Source organism: Gobio gobio (assembly GCF_949357685.1).
Source record: "Gobio gobio genome assembly, chromosome: 6".
NCBI lineage: Eukaryota > Metazoa > Chordata > Actinopteri > Cypriniformes > Gobionidae > Gobio > Gobio gobio.
In genome coordinates this window covers 3,876,589-3,894,145 of record NC_137102.1, presented here as the reverse complement: position 1 = coordinate 3,894,145, position 17,557 = coordinate 3,876,589, and the positions used below count along the sequence as shown (strand labels likewise).

The 17,557-nt window shown below is 37.2% G+C and overlaps 1 protein-coding gene across 1 annotated transcript in view; it reads right to left on the bottom strand.

Moving 5' to 3' along the window:
- Positions 1-1,936: 1,936 nt before the first annotated feature.
- The window catches only part of brinp2 (bone morphogenetic protein/retinoic acid inducible neural-specific 2), a 220,415-nt gene continuing 204,794 nt past the window's right edge, over positions 1,937-17,557 (bottom strand). The window contains exons 7-8 of the mRNA XM_079819006.1: positions 16,136-16,358; positions 1,937-4,021 (exon numbers count right to left, since the gene is read on the bottom strand). Of these exons, the coding sequence (XP_079675132.1) occupies positions 2,902-4,021; positions 16,136-16,358 (1,343 nt within the window). The 3' untranslated portion in view covers positions 1,937-2,901. The remainder of the gene's footprint in view (positions 4,022-16,135; positions 16,359-17,557) is intronic.

The following is a 17,557-nucleotide window of genomic DNA, read 5'->3' as shown; positions in this document are numbered from 1 at the left end:
AGAGTAATGATGCTGAAAATTCATCTTTATCAGTAGAAAACTGTAGAAATAAACTGTAATAATATTTTATATTTTAGAATATTTTATTTTTGATAAAATAAATGCAGCCTTTTCCAACCCCACACTTTTGAACAGTAGTGTACGGCACACTCTAAAAGATGCTGGGTTAAAAACAACCCACAACTCAGCGGTTGGGTTGTTTTAACCCAGTGTTTGGGTTGTTTTAAACCAGTGATTAGGATGTTTAAACCCAGCGAATGGGTTGTTTTAACCCAGCGGTTGGGTCGTTTTAACCCAGCGGTTGGTTAGTTTTAACTCCGTGTATGGGTTGTTTTAACCCAGCTAATGGATTGTTTTAACCCAGCGGTTGGGTTGTTTTAACCCAGTGAATGGGTTATTTTAACCCAGCGGTTGGGTTCTTTTAACCCAGTTGTTGGGTTGTTTTAACCCAGTGAATGGGTTGTTTTAACCCAGTGGTTGGGTTGTTTTAACCCAGCGGTTGGGTTGTTTTAACCCAGTGAATGGGTTTTTTAACCCAGCGGTTGAGTTCTTTTAACCTAGTGAATGGGTTGTTTTAATCCAGCAATTGGGTTGCTTTAGCCCACTGAATGGGTTGTTTTAACCCAGTGAATGGGTTGTTTTAACCCAGCTAATGGATTGTTTTAACCCAGCGGTTGGTTTGTTTTAACCCTGCAGTTGGGTTGTTTTAACCCAGTGAATGGGTTGTTTTAACCCAGCGGTTGGGTTGTTTTAACCCAGCTAATGGATTGTTTTAACCCAGCGGTTGGTTTGTTTTAACCCTGCAGTTGGGTTGTTTTAACCCAGTGAATGGGTTATTTTAACCCAGTGATTGGGTTGTTTTAACCCAGTGGTTGGGTTGCTTTAGCCCAGTGAATGGGTTGTTTTAACCCAGCGGTTGGGTTGTTTTAACCCAGTGAATGGGTTGTTTTAACCCAGTGATGTGAATGGGTTGTTTTAACCCAGTGATTGGGTTGTTTTAACCCAGCAGTTGGGTTGTTTTAACCCAGCAATTAAGTTGTTTTAAGCAAACATTTAACCAAACCGATGTCTTAAAACAACACAACCGCTGGGTTAGTCCACTTTTAACCCAACTTTGGTTGTTTTAAACCCAGCATCTTTTAGAGTGTATATATGTAAATATTTAGTTTATGACTTCATGAAAGTTATTATAAAGTGTTTCTCTAAAAACCTTGTAAACTCTGACAGTTTAGTCATAATAAATCAGGAAATATTCAGATTGTTTATGCCGCCTCAAGAGGGAGGCTATGTCAGTTTACATAGGGCTGTTGTGATTGATTAGACGCCCTTCACTGTCTTGACAATTTGTTGAAGGGTGAAAACTGATTCCCGTCTTAGACATTAAGATAAACAACTCATATTTACAGACTCCCTGTGATTTCCATCTTCTGAATTTAGTGAGAATGTTTTCCCCCCTTTGCAGTTGAGTCACATATATATCGTGACAGACCTACGGCTCTCCATGACAACAGCATAAATTGCACTTTTTTAGTCGGTGTTTTTTTTACCTCGCACTGTAAAAGTTGCTCCTCGTATATTGAGCGATCCATCTTATCTTGACAGAAAACTGATCGTTTTTTATGTTGATGCATATACGCAATTTTCACAGACATTTCCACACATTCCAGTTTTATACAAAATGCAGTAATAAATGCTCTGTGTTGTCAAAGGCTGTAATTCTGCGGCTGTTTGTGTTGACAAATGCTACAACCCAAGCAACTTAATCAAGAACACTTAAGCAGTACATGTACGGTTATTAAATGCTGAGTGGGAATAATTGCCTCTAGATGTAGAGATACTAAAATGACTTCATGTATTGCAGTTATGCCTCGTCACATCTTCATACGTCTAATAGAAAAGCAGGTCGTAGAAAACAAAGCTATTGAATCAGCCAGGTGATGTAAATGTAACTCTGTATTTGCACATAGATGACACGAAATGCACTCCTCATATAATACTTCAATTAAAAATGGACATTTACAGATCAGAGGTCACTGAAATCAGAATTATAGAGGAAAAAAGAAAGCTTTTTTCTTAAAGAGAGACAGCCAAGTGTGCTTTGATATCAGAACAGAGACTTCATAAGGCAATTGTTTTGTGTTGAAGTGTGTGTGTTTTTTTGTTGTTGTTTTTTTGGTCTTGCACTTTCAAAAAGTACAAATACGGGTGTTTATCAGTATATATGTGAAGCTTTTCACGTTTCGAATGAGATGAGCAGTATTTACAAAGCGGCCAACTTTTTTTTCTTTTCTCAAAACGATATTTTAAGCGTGTATCGTAACCTTAAGGTTGCCTTTCAATAAACATTAGAAAACCTGTAAAGAAATTTCGGTTTGCTTTCATGTTTCCCTTTTGGTTTAGCCACATCTCTCAATGAAAAGGACTTTACGTCCAACATTCTGGCAATTCAGTCCCACATTAAATACAGATATACAGATCTCACAATACAGGATTTGCAACTCCAGATAAAATAGAAAAGCACGAATTTGAATCTTTGCTGATTGTTATATCCGTTGGACCACTGTGCTCCGATACTTTACGTCGGAATTGACGATTCTCCATCTCAAGCAATGACACCGTAGGTATATATCCTGACTGGAAATGTTCTTTTCCACGGATCACGTTGGCAGTCCGCTTAAGAAAAAGTCTCAAAAGCAACCCTTACTCAAAGACACTATGTAGGTTTGGGGGAATATTCTGCCGACGTATCGCATATCAGTTACAATCAAAAATTCTGCCGCCCAGAGGAAGAGGGTTCAAAGACAATCCACAAACATTGACACGCACAACTTCTTTTCCCTTTCTCTCTCTCTCTCTCATCGCATTTACAAATACATTCTCACTGGCAGGCAAAAATGTGAGCTAGCTGCACAGCTGGCCGAGTTCTGGCTCTGTGGAGTTGGGGAGCTTGGTGTTGAAACTCTGCAGAGCTTCCCGAATCCGCACCACCTCGCTGGAGGAAAGCTTGAGCCTGTGCCTCAGCAGGCAGGAGAAGAGGTCCAGCGGCTGGGCTCCCGGCGGAGAGAGCCGGTTGATCCGGTCCCTCATCTCCAGGAGCATCAGGAACGCCGCGTCCTGGGATCCCTGTGTGTACGGGTAGTCCAACTGCAGGATCAGGTCCTTGATTCCCTCCGGATCAAAGTGCATGCTGTAGCCAAAGACCTTCAGACTGTTGATCTTCATGTAGCCCAGGTTGGCCGAGTGGTCATCCAGGTCCAGCGGCTCGTAAAAGAGCGTCTCATTGACGGCGGGATCGTCAGTGATGACCCGACTGCGCAAGTAAATGTGCACCGTTTCGAAGAAGGACTTCCACTTGCTGCCAAGAGGGATGGTCCAGTTATAGCACTGGAGCGAGGCATCCAATTTAGTTCTTTCCCAGTCTGGGAAGTCCTGCTGGTTGACGGGCATAAACCAGCTTTCCGAGTGGCTGCCCCCGAAGGGGTTGACATAGATGGCAGGCACGGGTTCCAGCGTGCTGTTCTTGGTGGAACAGATCTGGAAAGAGATCCCCATCAGCATGTGGATGAGGTTGGACTTGTTCTTGTTGCTCTTGAGGGTGAGCAGCATTCGCTTCCTCCAGGCCGGGTTGAACCAGCTGCCTAGGCGCACGTCGTTGCTGATGTAGATGGCGTGGACCTCCATGCGGCTATCCAGCCTTTGGAGGAGATAACGCAGCTCTGCGTCCGGCATGTCAAAGTCAAAGTTGACGTAGTGGTCCAAGGAGTTGGCGATGTTGGGGCGGCAGAAGCCCATGTGGAGGATGCTGCCGGGGAGGCATGTGCCACAGCGGGTGATGTTGTCCGGGGCACAGGATGAGCAGAGGGTCCCTTCGCCCACCTTACATGGCACAGTGCCCTGGCAGACGGCGCGTTGCTCCGCGGCGCAGATGCAACCCTGGACTTCCTCGGAGAAGGTGCCCTGCACACCATGCTCACTGCAGTACAGCAGAGACTGGGCTTTGTTGAGCCAAAAACCCAGAGACCTGTAAGATAATTGTGATGATTAGTTCCTGAAAAACTGACAGGTTAGGCTTTACACTGTAAAATCCAACAGTTGTTCTTAGTAAACTTTACTTAATGTCCAATTGAACTTACTTAAAACAATTAAGTTATCTAAACTATTTGCATGCTATGCCTTCGTTACTAAAACTCAAGTAAACAAGTAGCATTTTGCCAAAGCAAAAAAACAAGCAGGCGGACGGACGGGCGGGCAAAGTGTTTTTGAGGTGGGGCAATTTTTTATAGATTCATCACTCATTTCCTCCACTTCCTCTCACCATAATTGTGATTAGTGTTCCCTTTGGTTGGACACTTGGAACTTTATTCATACACTGAAAAAAATTATTATGGCCCGATTAAATTAAGCATAATTAATGTGTGCTTGTTTAAATAATAAAATTTTTATTTTTTTATTTTAATTAAAAAAAATTGGTTTTATGGGAATCACATGTGTTTTTGTTTAAATTGAGATACATTTAATTGATTGCGACCACTTACGATACATTTTTTTAGTAAATTCAATGAATATTTTTTTTCAGTTTATTATAGTAATTAACTTCCTATTAATGCAGCAATGCAACAAGAAATTATAGTTGTATGATTTCAAAAGAAGGGAAGTAATATATATATATAATGAAAAAAATGATTGAATGATTGAAAAATGTGGTTGCAATCAATTTATTTTAGCTCAATTTAAACAAAAACACATGCAATTCCTATAAAACGAATTCATTTATTTTTTTATTAAAATCAAAAAACTAAATTTAAATTATTTAAACAAGCACAAATTAATTATGCTTAATTTAATCGGGCCATAATCATTTTTTTTCAGTATATATATATATATATCCACATATATCCATCTGTCCATTAAATATATATAACATAACTATATTTCATGTCAAATAATGATCTTTTAACATTATTTTTGCTAATATTTATGGCATAACCTTTTAATTGAGTTGATATAATCCCTCTATGTTTGTCACAATATATCATCTGACCATGCTTGAGTGTGTCACACACAGACTTCAACATTCAGCATGCAAAACACAACAATGGTAACAAGGATTTGTTTTATTTTATTTATTTATTTTTATTATTAATACGACCTTTACTATTTTACTTGCTGTCATTATTGGGGTTATACTGACAAAATACAAATAGTAAAATAAAGCCAAAAATAGTAAAACGAAGCAATTAATTTATTAATGCCACAATGCACTCTGGGAGTACACTTCCTCAGATCCCAGATAGAATTAAGTTGATAAAACTTAAACATTTTAAGTAAGAACAACTTAAAGCAATTAAGTAATGCTTAATTAATTGAATTAAGGCTACAAGTTTGCACAATTTAATTAAGTAAACTGAGCTAATTATTTTTTACAGTGAAAAATGAAGATAAAATCGACATGAAAAATTGTTCAGCTGGCATGTTACAGTTTGACATCGGTCTTATTCTCTTTGTGGTAAATGAGGCATTCGTTTCCTCTTGCTGATTGATACGAATAATAATCGAGTGGTGCTGATGGCATGTTCTTTGACAAATGCGAATTGTTCTTAACCAGTGGAGGAAGTGAATCTTAAAAGCCTTTGGGGATGTGTGTGAGGAGCATTCTTTTCAGTCTCTTTTATCCAATTTAGCAAGAGACAAGTCACTTAAATAAATGCTCCAACTCCATGGGCTCTCCATTATCTTCCTACTCACTTCACAACTGTTGACGCATACTTAATGCCATGCATGCATAAATAAAATGTCTCGCATCCCATGCCCTTTCTGCTGGCTGCCTCCCTGTGGGATTTCATTTCATCTTGCCTTCCTTTTGTCCTGGACTCATGAGTTTATTAATAATCCTATAAATCCACTAATGTGACATATTCTTCTTGTTCATGAGAGCATTTGATATCGGGATGTAATTCAGGCAGTAAATAAACCACTGAGCAGTGCTCAGATATGTTGACTCTGCAAAAAATGACTTTCTTTCTTAGTATTTTTGTCTTGATTCCAGTCCAAAATTCCTACACTTGCATTTGCAATCAAACCAATCAAAGTAAAGTGAGTGCTTAAAACAAGCAAAATTATCTAAATAATCATGTTTCTGATTGGGACAAAAACAAGGAACAAGATTTCAACCAGAAACAAGTTTTGTTTTCTTTCTCCATTGGAAGATAATTTTGCTTGTTTTAAGCAAGAACTCACTTCATTTTGATTTGATTTTCCAGAAAACAAGAATGTTATTGTATCTAATAAATGCATATTAATTATATATTTCTTTGATATTTGGACTGGAAATAAGACAAAAATACTAAATAAAAAAGCATTTTGCAGTGTGGTTCAATAATTAAGTCCTGGTTGTCTCTTATGTGAATCTTCAATTTTGAAGTCTGAAGACAAATCTTGAGAAATCTCCCTGAAATCAGTCGTATGATATGTTTTTTTCCCCCTCAAGCTTACATAAAACAAAGATAATTTACCTATTTTACAAAGGAATTACTTATAGTGTCCATTTCAGTTCAGGAGATCTCAAACTTGGCCAGACAAACACTGTAAAAGGTATTTCTACCTATAAATTCCAATTTAGTAGTTGTAACCTAAGTCAATCAGGTTTATGTAACATAAAACAAGGGAATGCTGTTTTAACTTAATTGAGTTACATTGACCCAATGTACAATTTCCAATGGTCGTGACTAGTGTCAGCTACAGGACATCTGCTCTGAAGGACATACAAAGAAAAGGTTTGTGTATTTGGCTGGTCCAATTTTGCTTCAATTGACCTTATAAAACAAACATACACTCAAAAATTGTTATTTTTTCCTCTTCGTCAGTTTAATAAAATAAAATGTAAAACAATTTAAATTCAACTTCAAATTAAATTCATTAACTAAAATGAGTTAAAGTAACACAATTTAACAATTTGCCACAGCTTAATTTAATAGTGTTCAATCCACCTAATATATTTGACTTAATTAATTTGTGTTAAAAGAACATGAATCATTTTGTTGATATAACTAACTGGGCTGAGTTTCCCAAAAGCATCGTAAGCTCAACAGAGCCATTCCCACCAAGTAGAACTGACAAAAACATTTTTTCAGTGATGACTTTCTTGGGAGAACATCATAACCGACTATTTGTCATGAAATTAACACTAGAAAAAAAAAAAAAAACGTACACTGTAAAAAATAATATACTATATCCACTGTAAAATCCAACCGTGATTCTAACTAACACTTTTAGTTAACTTTACTTAATGTCTTAATTGTAAAAATCTAGTAATATGAAGACCTACTGTTCACATAATATTCCTTGTTTACTCTGATTGGTTTGAGTGTAATTTTTTAAGCAAAAAAAAAGCACCACCATTATGGTGATCAGTGTTCCACTTGGTTGGGCTTTGGAACATTCATATTATTATAATTATCTTCCTATTGATGCAACAAGAAATTTGTTTTCACAGTTATTTGGTTTCAAAGGAAAATAAGTATAAGTAATAAATAGGTTGCTTTTAAAAGTTGACCTAGCTTCTGACTGAAAAATTAACTATAGTTAATGATTTAGTCAGATATTAGGTCACCTTTTAAAAACAACCTATGTAAAATTTCCCTTTATGTCGCATAATGATCGTTTGCAATTTTATTGCTGTCACTTACATTTAATTGGGTTAATATAATCCCTCTATATTTTTGACAATATCTCGCAGTTGATCATGCTTGAGTCACACACACACACAATATTCAGCATAAAAAAACACAACAATGCTAACAACTAAGTCAAGAGTAAATCTAAAGTAAAAGATTGAGTACTCTCTACAGTTCTTTTTTAGTTACTAGAGCTCTTGTGTGAGTGAACTATACTAAACATTTGTTAGCACAACATACTATTCCTATTTCACTTTACTTGTTTTGCTAAGGCAATCGGTTTGCATGCTTTTTTTTAAGTAAGTCTTACTAATTAGATGTTGTGGCAAAAGATTACAAGCAATATTATGAATTCAGTTCAACAACTAAGTTAGGAATTGGGTTAGAATTAATCAAATTAATTCCTTAAGATTGTTAAACACTAAACTCTGTTAAAAAAAAACACAAACTGACTTAAAAAGTCAAGAGTCAAACTGCGCAAGTAAATGACACACTGATCACCGTAATAGTGACCAAACATTTTCAATAAAAAATCAACATCTAAACCTCAAAAATAACTGTAGAAAAATGACAGAAACAAAGTCAGTCTAGTGTGTAATAAGAGAGATTTAATGTCTTTTCAGTTGATTTCATCAGTAACACGTTACAATAAGGTTATATTAGTTAACATTAGTAAACATGAACTAACCATGAACAATGCCTGTATAGCTCTACTGTTTTTGTAAGGTTATCTTGCTGTACATATTTACATAGCAGTTGACACACACTAAGGATGAACATTTCTAACTAAATTCAACTGATAAACTAATGTAAATATGTACAGTAAGATAACCTTACAAAAACAGTAGAGCTATACAGGCATTGTTCACGGTTAGTTCATGTTTACTATAATGTTAACTAATATAACCTTATTGTAAAGTGTTACCATTTCGTCTAAGGCTGAGTTATAGTTCTTGTGTTTCTCTTTCCTTCAGCTGTAATTTGTCTGCTATTTGCAGTTTCTCGTTTTAAATGGTTGACTTTTAAGGAATTAATTTGATTAATTCTAACCCAATTCTTATTTGTTGAATTTAATTAATAATATTAATCTGTTGCCACAATTTTATTGAGTAGATATAGGGTATTATTTTTTACAGTGTATGAATGCAAAAGGGATCAAAATGACCTGTTTCTGATCACTTTTGAAAATGCATACTGATTTGATATTACTGACATCATTTTCATGAAACAAACTTTTGACTAGTATTGTATGTATTATTAAGTGAAATATCTTTTTTGATAAAGATATAGAAAATAGAAAAATATAACATAAAATCTCCTTGATCTCTCAAATATAGAATTGTGTTTTTAAATCAGAATGCAATTTTTTTCTGAATGTATGACCAACAAATATGTGAATGACATGACAGAGGCTCATATTCAAAATCTACAAGAAACGCATGGAATATCAAGGAATTATTTTGTTTTGGAGAAAAAAAAAAAATCAAAAAATCGCATGCTACAGCAATCTATGGTAATAAAACCTTCGTTTATGAAACTAATGAACCAACATAATGCTTCCACTCTCAGTTTGGGTGAGATCGAGTGTGTTTTTCGTTTTGCAGACACAGGTTGAAGTCGTCTGAGTGAAAGTCTTCAAGCTTACGTATGCTAACTATAACCTGTCACTCGCATGGAGCTCTTGATTATAGTGTGCACACTGACCAGTGACCACTCTCCAGAAAGACTCACTCTATACAGGCGCCACGTTCAGACACTTTAATATCCTCCATCTCTCTTTGGTTTTCCCACAAATGCAGATATCCGGCAACTTTTTCTTTGCAGAATCAAAAAAACAAACAATTGTCCTGTAAGAAGAACGGATGAACCATGCAATAGTGCAGCTTCAATGCCTCTAAACCACAGTCTAAATAAACCACACAATGTTGAGTGAAACAGCCAACAATCCTATACACACAACACCACAAAGAGTAGAATATTTGAATGCTAAAGTATAAACCAAAATACTTAAAGCTGCAGTCTGTAAGTTTTGCCTTTTTGTCGCCATCTCTGTTTGAAACCTGAATTATCATCTTTATGTAGTTTGTACATCTGCGGTTCCTCAGCGTGGATGAATCTAATGTGTTCAGGAGTGTGTGTGGCTGTTATTCATTCACCGCACCGGTGTGGATACTGTACTTCAGAATCACAGATTCTATGTCTTGGACGACCAAAATAAAAATTTTCACTGGAAAATGTCAGCGGAAGTAACATGTCTGCCACTTTTGTTCTGACCGTCTGAGGATAAAAAGCATTACAATAAATCACGCTACCAACGGTGATTAAATCTAACGATCGCTTAGCTCATATCACATTAAACATTTCATATCACTTTGTTCTCAAATTGTTAAAGGGATAGTTCACCCAAAAATATAAAAACAAATGTCCTGGCTCTTCCAAGCTTTATAATAGCATGGCTGTTTCTGTTTTAAGTCCATAAAAGTGCATCTCTCCATCAATAAAAGTGCATCTACCCATCATAAAAGTGCATCTATCCATCATAAAAGTGCATCTATCCATCATAAAAGTGCATCTATTCATCATAAAAGTGCATCTATCCATCATAAATGTGCATCTGTCCATCATAAAAGTGCATCTATCCATCATAAATGTGCATCTGTCCATCATAAAAGTGCATCTATCCATCATAACACTGCATCTATCCATTATAAAAGTGCAACCATCCATCATAAAAGTGCATCCATCCATCATAAGTGCATCTATCCATCATAAAAGTGCATCCATCCATCATAAAAGTGCATCTATTCATCATAAAAATGCATCTATCCATCATAAAAGTGCATCTATTCATCATAAAAGTGGATCTATCCATCATAAAAGTGCATCCATCCATCATAAAAGTGCATCTATCCATCATAAAAGTGCATCTATTCATCATAAAAATGCATCCATCCATCATAAAAGTGCATCTATTCATCATAAAAGTGCATCTATCCATCATAAAAGTGCATCTATCCATCATAAGTGCATCTATTCATCATAAAAGTGCATCTATCCATCATAAAAGTGCATCCATCCATCATAAAAGTGCATCTATTCATCATAAAAATGCATCCATCCATCATAAAAGTGCATCTATCCATCATAAAAGTGCATCTATCCATCATAAAAGTGCATCTATCCATCATAAAAGAGCATTCATCCATCACCATAGAAGCACTTTTATGGACTTCAAAACAGAAACAGTCATTCACAGCCATTATAAAGCTTGGAAGAGCCATGACATTTTTTTTTATAATTCTGATTGTGTTCGTCTGAAAGAAGAAAGTCACATACACCTAGGATGACTTGAGGGAGAATAAATCATGGGCTAATTTTCATTTTGTCACCGTGTATTTAGTGTGTATTAGCGTTACCTGGATTTCAATTTCTGTACAGTCTAATCTTTTGCTTTTGACTACGGGTGAATCTCGGGTTGTTACTGATGATTGTTGTTTGGGCCTTTCTGGATTACAATCCGCCATCAAAATGATACGTTTAATTATTCCAGCTGCTGTGAGGAAAGGCTATAAATGCTCCACCACCTGCAGCATCATCACATGAGCTACTACTATAGCCAGACTCATTCTTTATGTATACAGACGTGACAAGCGGCGCCTTGCTCGAATTTCCCGCAGAATTTTGCATTTCTTGTTCATTAAAAATGAAAGTCAATGGGGTACTTTCATTGTACTTTCATTGTCTGGACAAAAAAAAAAAAAATCGTACTTTATGTTCCACAGAAAAAAGGGAGAACGTCATCAGCGTTGCCAGATTGGGTGGTTTTGAATTTGATTGTGCGGGTAAAAATGCAAAGTAATAACAAACAAACAATGTTTAGTCAAGAATCAGCATATGAATATCAACAATGGTGACATGTTTCATGCCACAATGCATGCTGGGAGTCATAATTTTAATACTTTGTTGGCTCCCAGCATGCTTTGCGGCATGAAGCACATCACCATTGTTGAGATTCATATGCTGATTCTTGATGACTGTATGTGGCAAAATACTTTCCCCCCTGTAACGTATTTAAAATTCAGAATGTCTGATCTGCTGCAACAATATTGTAAAATATTGGTCAGAAATAAGATTATTGATTTATTATAGTTTATGAGGCTGAAAACTTGATCATCTTGGTTTCTTTCTTAGCAACGAATGATGTGTTTTGCTAAACACTGTTTCAAAGGCCACAAACTCACACAGAGTCAAACTGCCCAACTAAAGGAAACACTGATCTCCATAAGGGTGACCAAATGATTTCCAATAAAAAAATAAAATCATCTAAACCTGTTAATTCTTAACAAGAGCTTCTGTTTCCAATGGACAACATTTATTGAATTGGCTCAACTACAAAAGATGTGTTACAGAATAGTTGCATATCTCCAGAAAACAAATAATGTCAAGTTGACTCAACTAAAAAATGTTTTATGTCACAGTCAACTTATTTTTAGTTCGTATAACTGTCATTTACAAAGGTTGAGTCAACAAAAAAAAACTAGGGGAAATTGGTACTAAGATTTTTTTGTTGTACAACCTTAAACATTTTTACAGTGCAGATTACAGATTTTCAAATAGTTTTATCTCGGCCAAATATTGTCCTTTCCTAACAAACCCAACCCAATCTCACGGCAATTTGTACATATTTTAGGAGGTGGCTAATTAGTACAAATATGTACGACCTCACTTTGCTAAATCGTACGTATTTGATGAGTTGCCTCAAACCCCGCCCCTAAACCTACGCTCGTTCAGACTTACACACCCTCCAGGAACTTACGTTCTGCTAGTGAACGACGCCTTGTGGTGCCATACCAGAGAGGCATGAAATCTCTCTCACGGACCTTCTATGACCTGCCTATCTCAATTCGTGCGGCCGAGTCTGTAGCCATTTTCAAAAAGCACCTAAAGACACATCTCTTCCAGCAGCACCTGACCAATCAAGAATAGCACTTATCATTCTATTCATTTTCTGTCTGTCTAATTTATAAAAAAAAAAAATCTCCTGTGTGTTCTGAGCTAGATTAACTGAGACTTGCTAGAGCACTTGCATACTGTTGCCCTTGACTGTTCTAGTTGCTTCTTTTGCTCTCATTTGTACGTCGCTTTGGATAAAAGCGTCTGCTAAATGACTAAATGTAAATGTAAATGTACCCATCACTGGGGTTTAGACAAAACGTACAAATTCGTAGGAATTAGCCACCTCGTGAAATATTGACAAATTGGTCAGTAGATAACGTTGAACAAACCATACATCAATGGAAAGCTTATTTATTCAGCTTTCATATGATGTATAAAATGAAACAACCCAATCGCTGGGTTAAAACAACCCAATTGCTGGGTTAGTCCATTTTCAACCCAACTTGGGTTATTTTTAACCCAGCATTTTTTAGAGTCTCTAACTAAGGTTTTCAGTCATAAGTCCAATTATTTACAACCCCAAATCAGAAAAAGTTGGGACAGTATGGAAAACGCAAAAAAAAAAGAAAAAAAGAAGTGATTTCTAAATTTACTTTGACTTGTATTTCATTGCAGACAATATGAACACAAAATATTTCATGTTTTGTCTGGTCAACTTCATGTCATTTGTAAATATGCATCCTTTCCTGTCATTCAGACCTGCAACACATTTCAAAAAAAGTTGGGACAGTAAAGCATTTACCACTTTGTAATGTTGCCATTCCTTTTCACAACACTTAAAAGACGTTTAGGGACTGAAGACACCAAGTGATGAAGTGTTTCAGGTGTAATTTTGTCCCATTCTTCCTGCAAACAAGTCTTAAGGTGGGCAACAGTACGAGGTCTTCCACACATTCTCTATTGGAGACAGGTCGGGACTGAGGCAGGCCAGTCAAGTACCCGAACCCTCTTCCTCCGCAGCCAGGACTTTGTAATGTGTGCAGAATGTGGTTTTGCATTGTCTTGTTGAAATATGCATGGACGTCCCTGGAAAAGATGTCTTCTTGAAGGCAGCATATTATGCTCCAAAATGTACTTTTCAGCATTAATGGTGCCTTCACAGAAGTGCAAGTTACCTTTGCCAAGGGCACTGACACAACCCCATCCCATGACAGACCCTGGCTTTTGGACTTGTTGCTGGTAACAGTCTGGATGATCCTTTTCTTCTTTGGTCCGGAGCACACGGCGTCCATTCCTCCCAAAAAATACCTCAAATACTGCTTCATCTGACCACAGTACACGTTTCCACTGTGTGATGGTCCATCCCAGATGCCTCGAGCCCAGAGAAGTCGACGGCGCTTCTGGACACTGTTAACATAGGGCTTCCTTTTGGCACAGTACAGTTTTAACTGGCATTTGTGGATGTAACTACGTATTGTGGTACTTGACAAAGGTTTGCCAAAGTAGTCCTGAGCCCATGTGGTGATATGGCTTCTAGATGAATGACGATTCTTGATGCAGTGCCGCCTGAGGGATCGGAGATCACGGTTGTTCAGCTTAGGCTTGCGCCCTTGTCCTTTACGCACTGAAATTCCACCAGATTCCTTGAAACTTTTAATTATGTTATGCACTGTTGAATGAGAAATATCCAAATCTCTTTCTATCTTTCTTTGAGGAACATTGTTTTTAAACATTTCAATAATTTTCTCACGTATTTGTTGGCAAACTGACGATCCTCGGCCCATCTTTGCTCCTAAAGGATTAAACCTTTCTTGGATGCTTTATTACCAAATCATAATTACAATCACCTGTTGACATCACCTGTTTCAAATCACATCATTATTTAACCATTTTACCTCATTACTAGCCCTAAATTGCTCCTGCCCCAACTTTTTTTGAAATGTGTTGCAGGTCTGAATGACAGGAAAGGATGCATATTTACAAATGACATGAAGTTGACCAGACAAAACATGAAAAATGTTGTGTTCATATTGTCTGCAATGAAATACAAGTCAAAGTAAATTTAGAAATCAGTTCTTTTTTTTTTATTTGCGTTGTCCATACTGTCCCAACTTTTTCTGATTTGGGGTTGTAATAAATCCATTTTTTTTAATCAAAACAACAGTTTTTTCCCCGGAGTGTCTGTTTACACCAAAGTGCAAATAGTGTGTCTTGTTGGCAAGTATTATTCGCACTAGCTCCGCCTAACAAAGTCTGGTTGGGAAAAACAAGATTCAAAATATAACATGTATTTGTCAATGTTTTCAGTGGTGCGATCAGTAAAGCGTAAGGTTTAAGGATCTTGGTTTTGACGCGATCTACTCGGGTTCGAATCCGCCTTTTGCCGAACTCGCTCTTCTCCCTTTTCCCATCACACATCACATCAGAAAGGCATTTACTTTCAATAAAAATTCTGAAAATATTCTAGAAAAAGAAATTAAGTGCCTAACGAAATCATTATATATAATAAAAGCATTTATTGGGTAGGGTCAGGGGTCGGTGTACCCTCTAAAAAATGCTGGGTTAAAAACAACCCAAGTTGGGTTGAAAGTGGACTAACCCAGCAATTGAGTTGTTTTAACCCCGTGAATGGGTTGTTTTAACCCAGCGGTTGGGTTAAATGTTTGCTTAAAACAACCCAATCGCTGGGTTAAAACAACCCAATTGCTGGGTTAGTCCATTTTCAATCCAACTTGGATTATTTTTAACCCAGCATTTTTTAGAGTGTATGATTTGCCACAACAACAACAACAAATGTTCAAATGGCTTTGTACCTCTCTAGTGTAGGTTTCTAACTAATGTCTCTAACTAAGGTTTTCAGTCATAAGTCCAATTATTTAATAAATCACCTTTTTTTGGCAAAACAACAGTTTTTTTCCCCGGAGTGTCTGTTTACACCAAAGTGCAAATAGTGTGCCTTTTTGGCAAGTGTTATTCGCACTAGCTCCGCCTAACAATGCCTGTTTGGGACAAACAAGATTCAAAATATAACAATTATATGTCAATGTTTTCAGTGGTGCGGTCAGTAAAGCGTAAGGTTTAAGGATCTTGGTTTTGACGCGATCGACTCGGGTTCGAATCCGCCTTTTGCAGAGCTCGCTCTTCTCCCTTTTCCCATCACACATCACATCAGAAAGGCCTTTACTCTCAATAAAAATGAAGAAAATATTCTAGAAATGGAAATTAAGTGCCTAACGAAATGATTAAAAATAATAAAAGCATTTATTGGGTAGGGTCAGGGGTCGGTGTACACTCTAAAAAATACTGGGTTAAAAACAACCCAAGTTGGGTTGAAAGTGGACTAACACAGCAATTGAGTTGTTTTAACCCCGTGAATGGGTTGTTTTAACCCAGCGGTTGGGTTAAATGTTTGCTTAAAACAACCCAATCGCTGGGTTAAAACAACCCAATTGCCGGGTTAGTCCATTTTCAACCCAACTTGGGTTATTTTTAACCCAGCATTTTTTTAGAGAGTATGATTTGCCACAACAACAACAACAACAACAAATGTTCGTATGGCTTTGTACCTCTCTCTAGGCAGGCTGATCTTTGGCTGTGTGGGACAGCGCTTGCTGAGAGCGAAGAGTTTGCGCACGATCTTGATGGCTTTTCCCAGCACCACTTTAGTGCTCGCCTCCAGCAGACCATAACGTCTCTGCAGGACCAGATCTGACGTCCAGAACTTTAAGACGGCAGACGTGTTTAAAAAATGATCCGTTGGCAACTTCTTGAGAAAGGCCTTGAACTCATCTGAAAAACAGAAGGAGAGCAAGAAACGTCATTATGGTTATTATTACCATGAAACCTTGGACAAGGTGAATAAACTCAAATATTGAGCTGTTATGAGCTCCAAATCTAGTGAGATAAGGGCTCATAATATGAATGCATGAGTTATTGAGCGACTCATTGAGGGTGTTGTAGGAGGGAAAGAAACATTCATCACTTGACTCACATATCACCAAACTATACAGCAGCACCATAAAGGGAGGTTTTATTAAAACTTTTGACAATCATTGTGCGCTTCTGATTGATACTTGAAATTAGGATGAGCTAATATGTCTTCAGCACAGACAGTTTAGCTGAAAAACTCAGCATTTCCCAACACCTTCCATTGCAAAAATCCTGTACAGGCTGTAAACAGTGAAACATTAGGGGAACTATCAAATCTGACATATCTAGGAATGCATTTGAGCCACTTAAACAGGCATTAGCATCCCTCAAAAAGGGAGAGAAATGAAGACATTTGTGCAGCTCTGAGGAGAGTTTTCCATTGTAAATCCACGAGTGTCACAATGTGCAATGATCCCGTGAGCGCTGAGCCCACACAAGACTAAATCACAGAGATAACATTAGCATTGGCTTAGACTGTCAGTTAAGCTCAGTTTAAGCCCAGATTCCCGTTTTCTTCTTCTCTTCCCCTGTCATTTTGCTCATGAGTCTGACAGCGGAAGAAAAGCCTGCAGTGACCAGTGTCACAACATAATTGTATAATTGTATTCATGCATCTGAACAGATGCTCCATGAATCGGATCTGCAGTGCACAGGCTTTCATTACGTAATAATAAAAGCAAGCATTTAATACGTGCATGTATATTCATAAGCCTACAGGGGCTGAGATCAGGGTCGTGGTATGCTAATGCAACCCAATAAAACCATAGAGGTTCATACCCGATCCTAACATAGCATCCCTTTCCCACATACCAGCATTAAATGTCATTTTCTCACTCCTCTCTCTCTCTCTCTCTCTCTCTCTCTCTCTCTCTCTCTCTCTCACTCTACTTTCGTTCTGTTTACAGTCAGATCTCTCTCTCTCTGGATTCTGCTGGAGATCTCATTATTCACAGCAGCACATTTACAATTTGAACTTTTCTTCCCTTTTCTGCCATATTCTGGCATTTATGACTTTATGTTCAAATTTATGGACTATTTAGCTCTTCCTAAAAATGTCA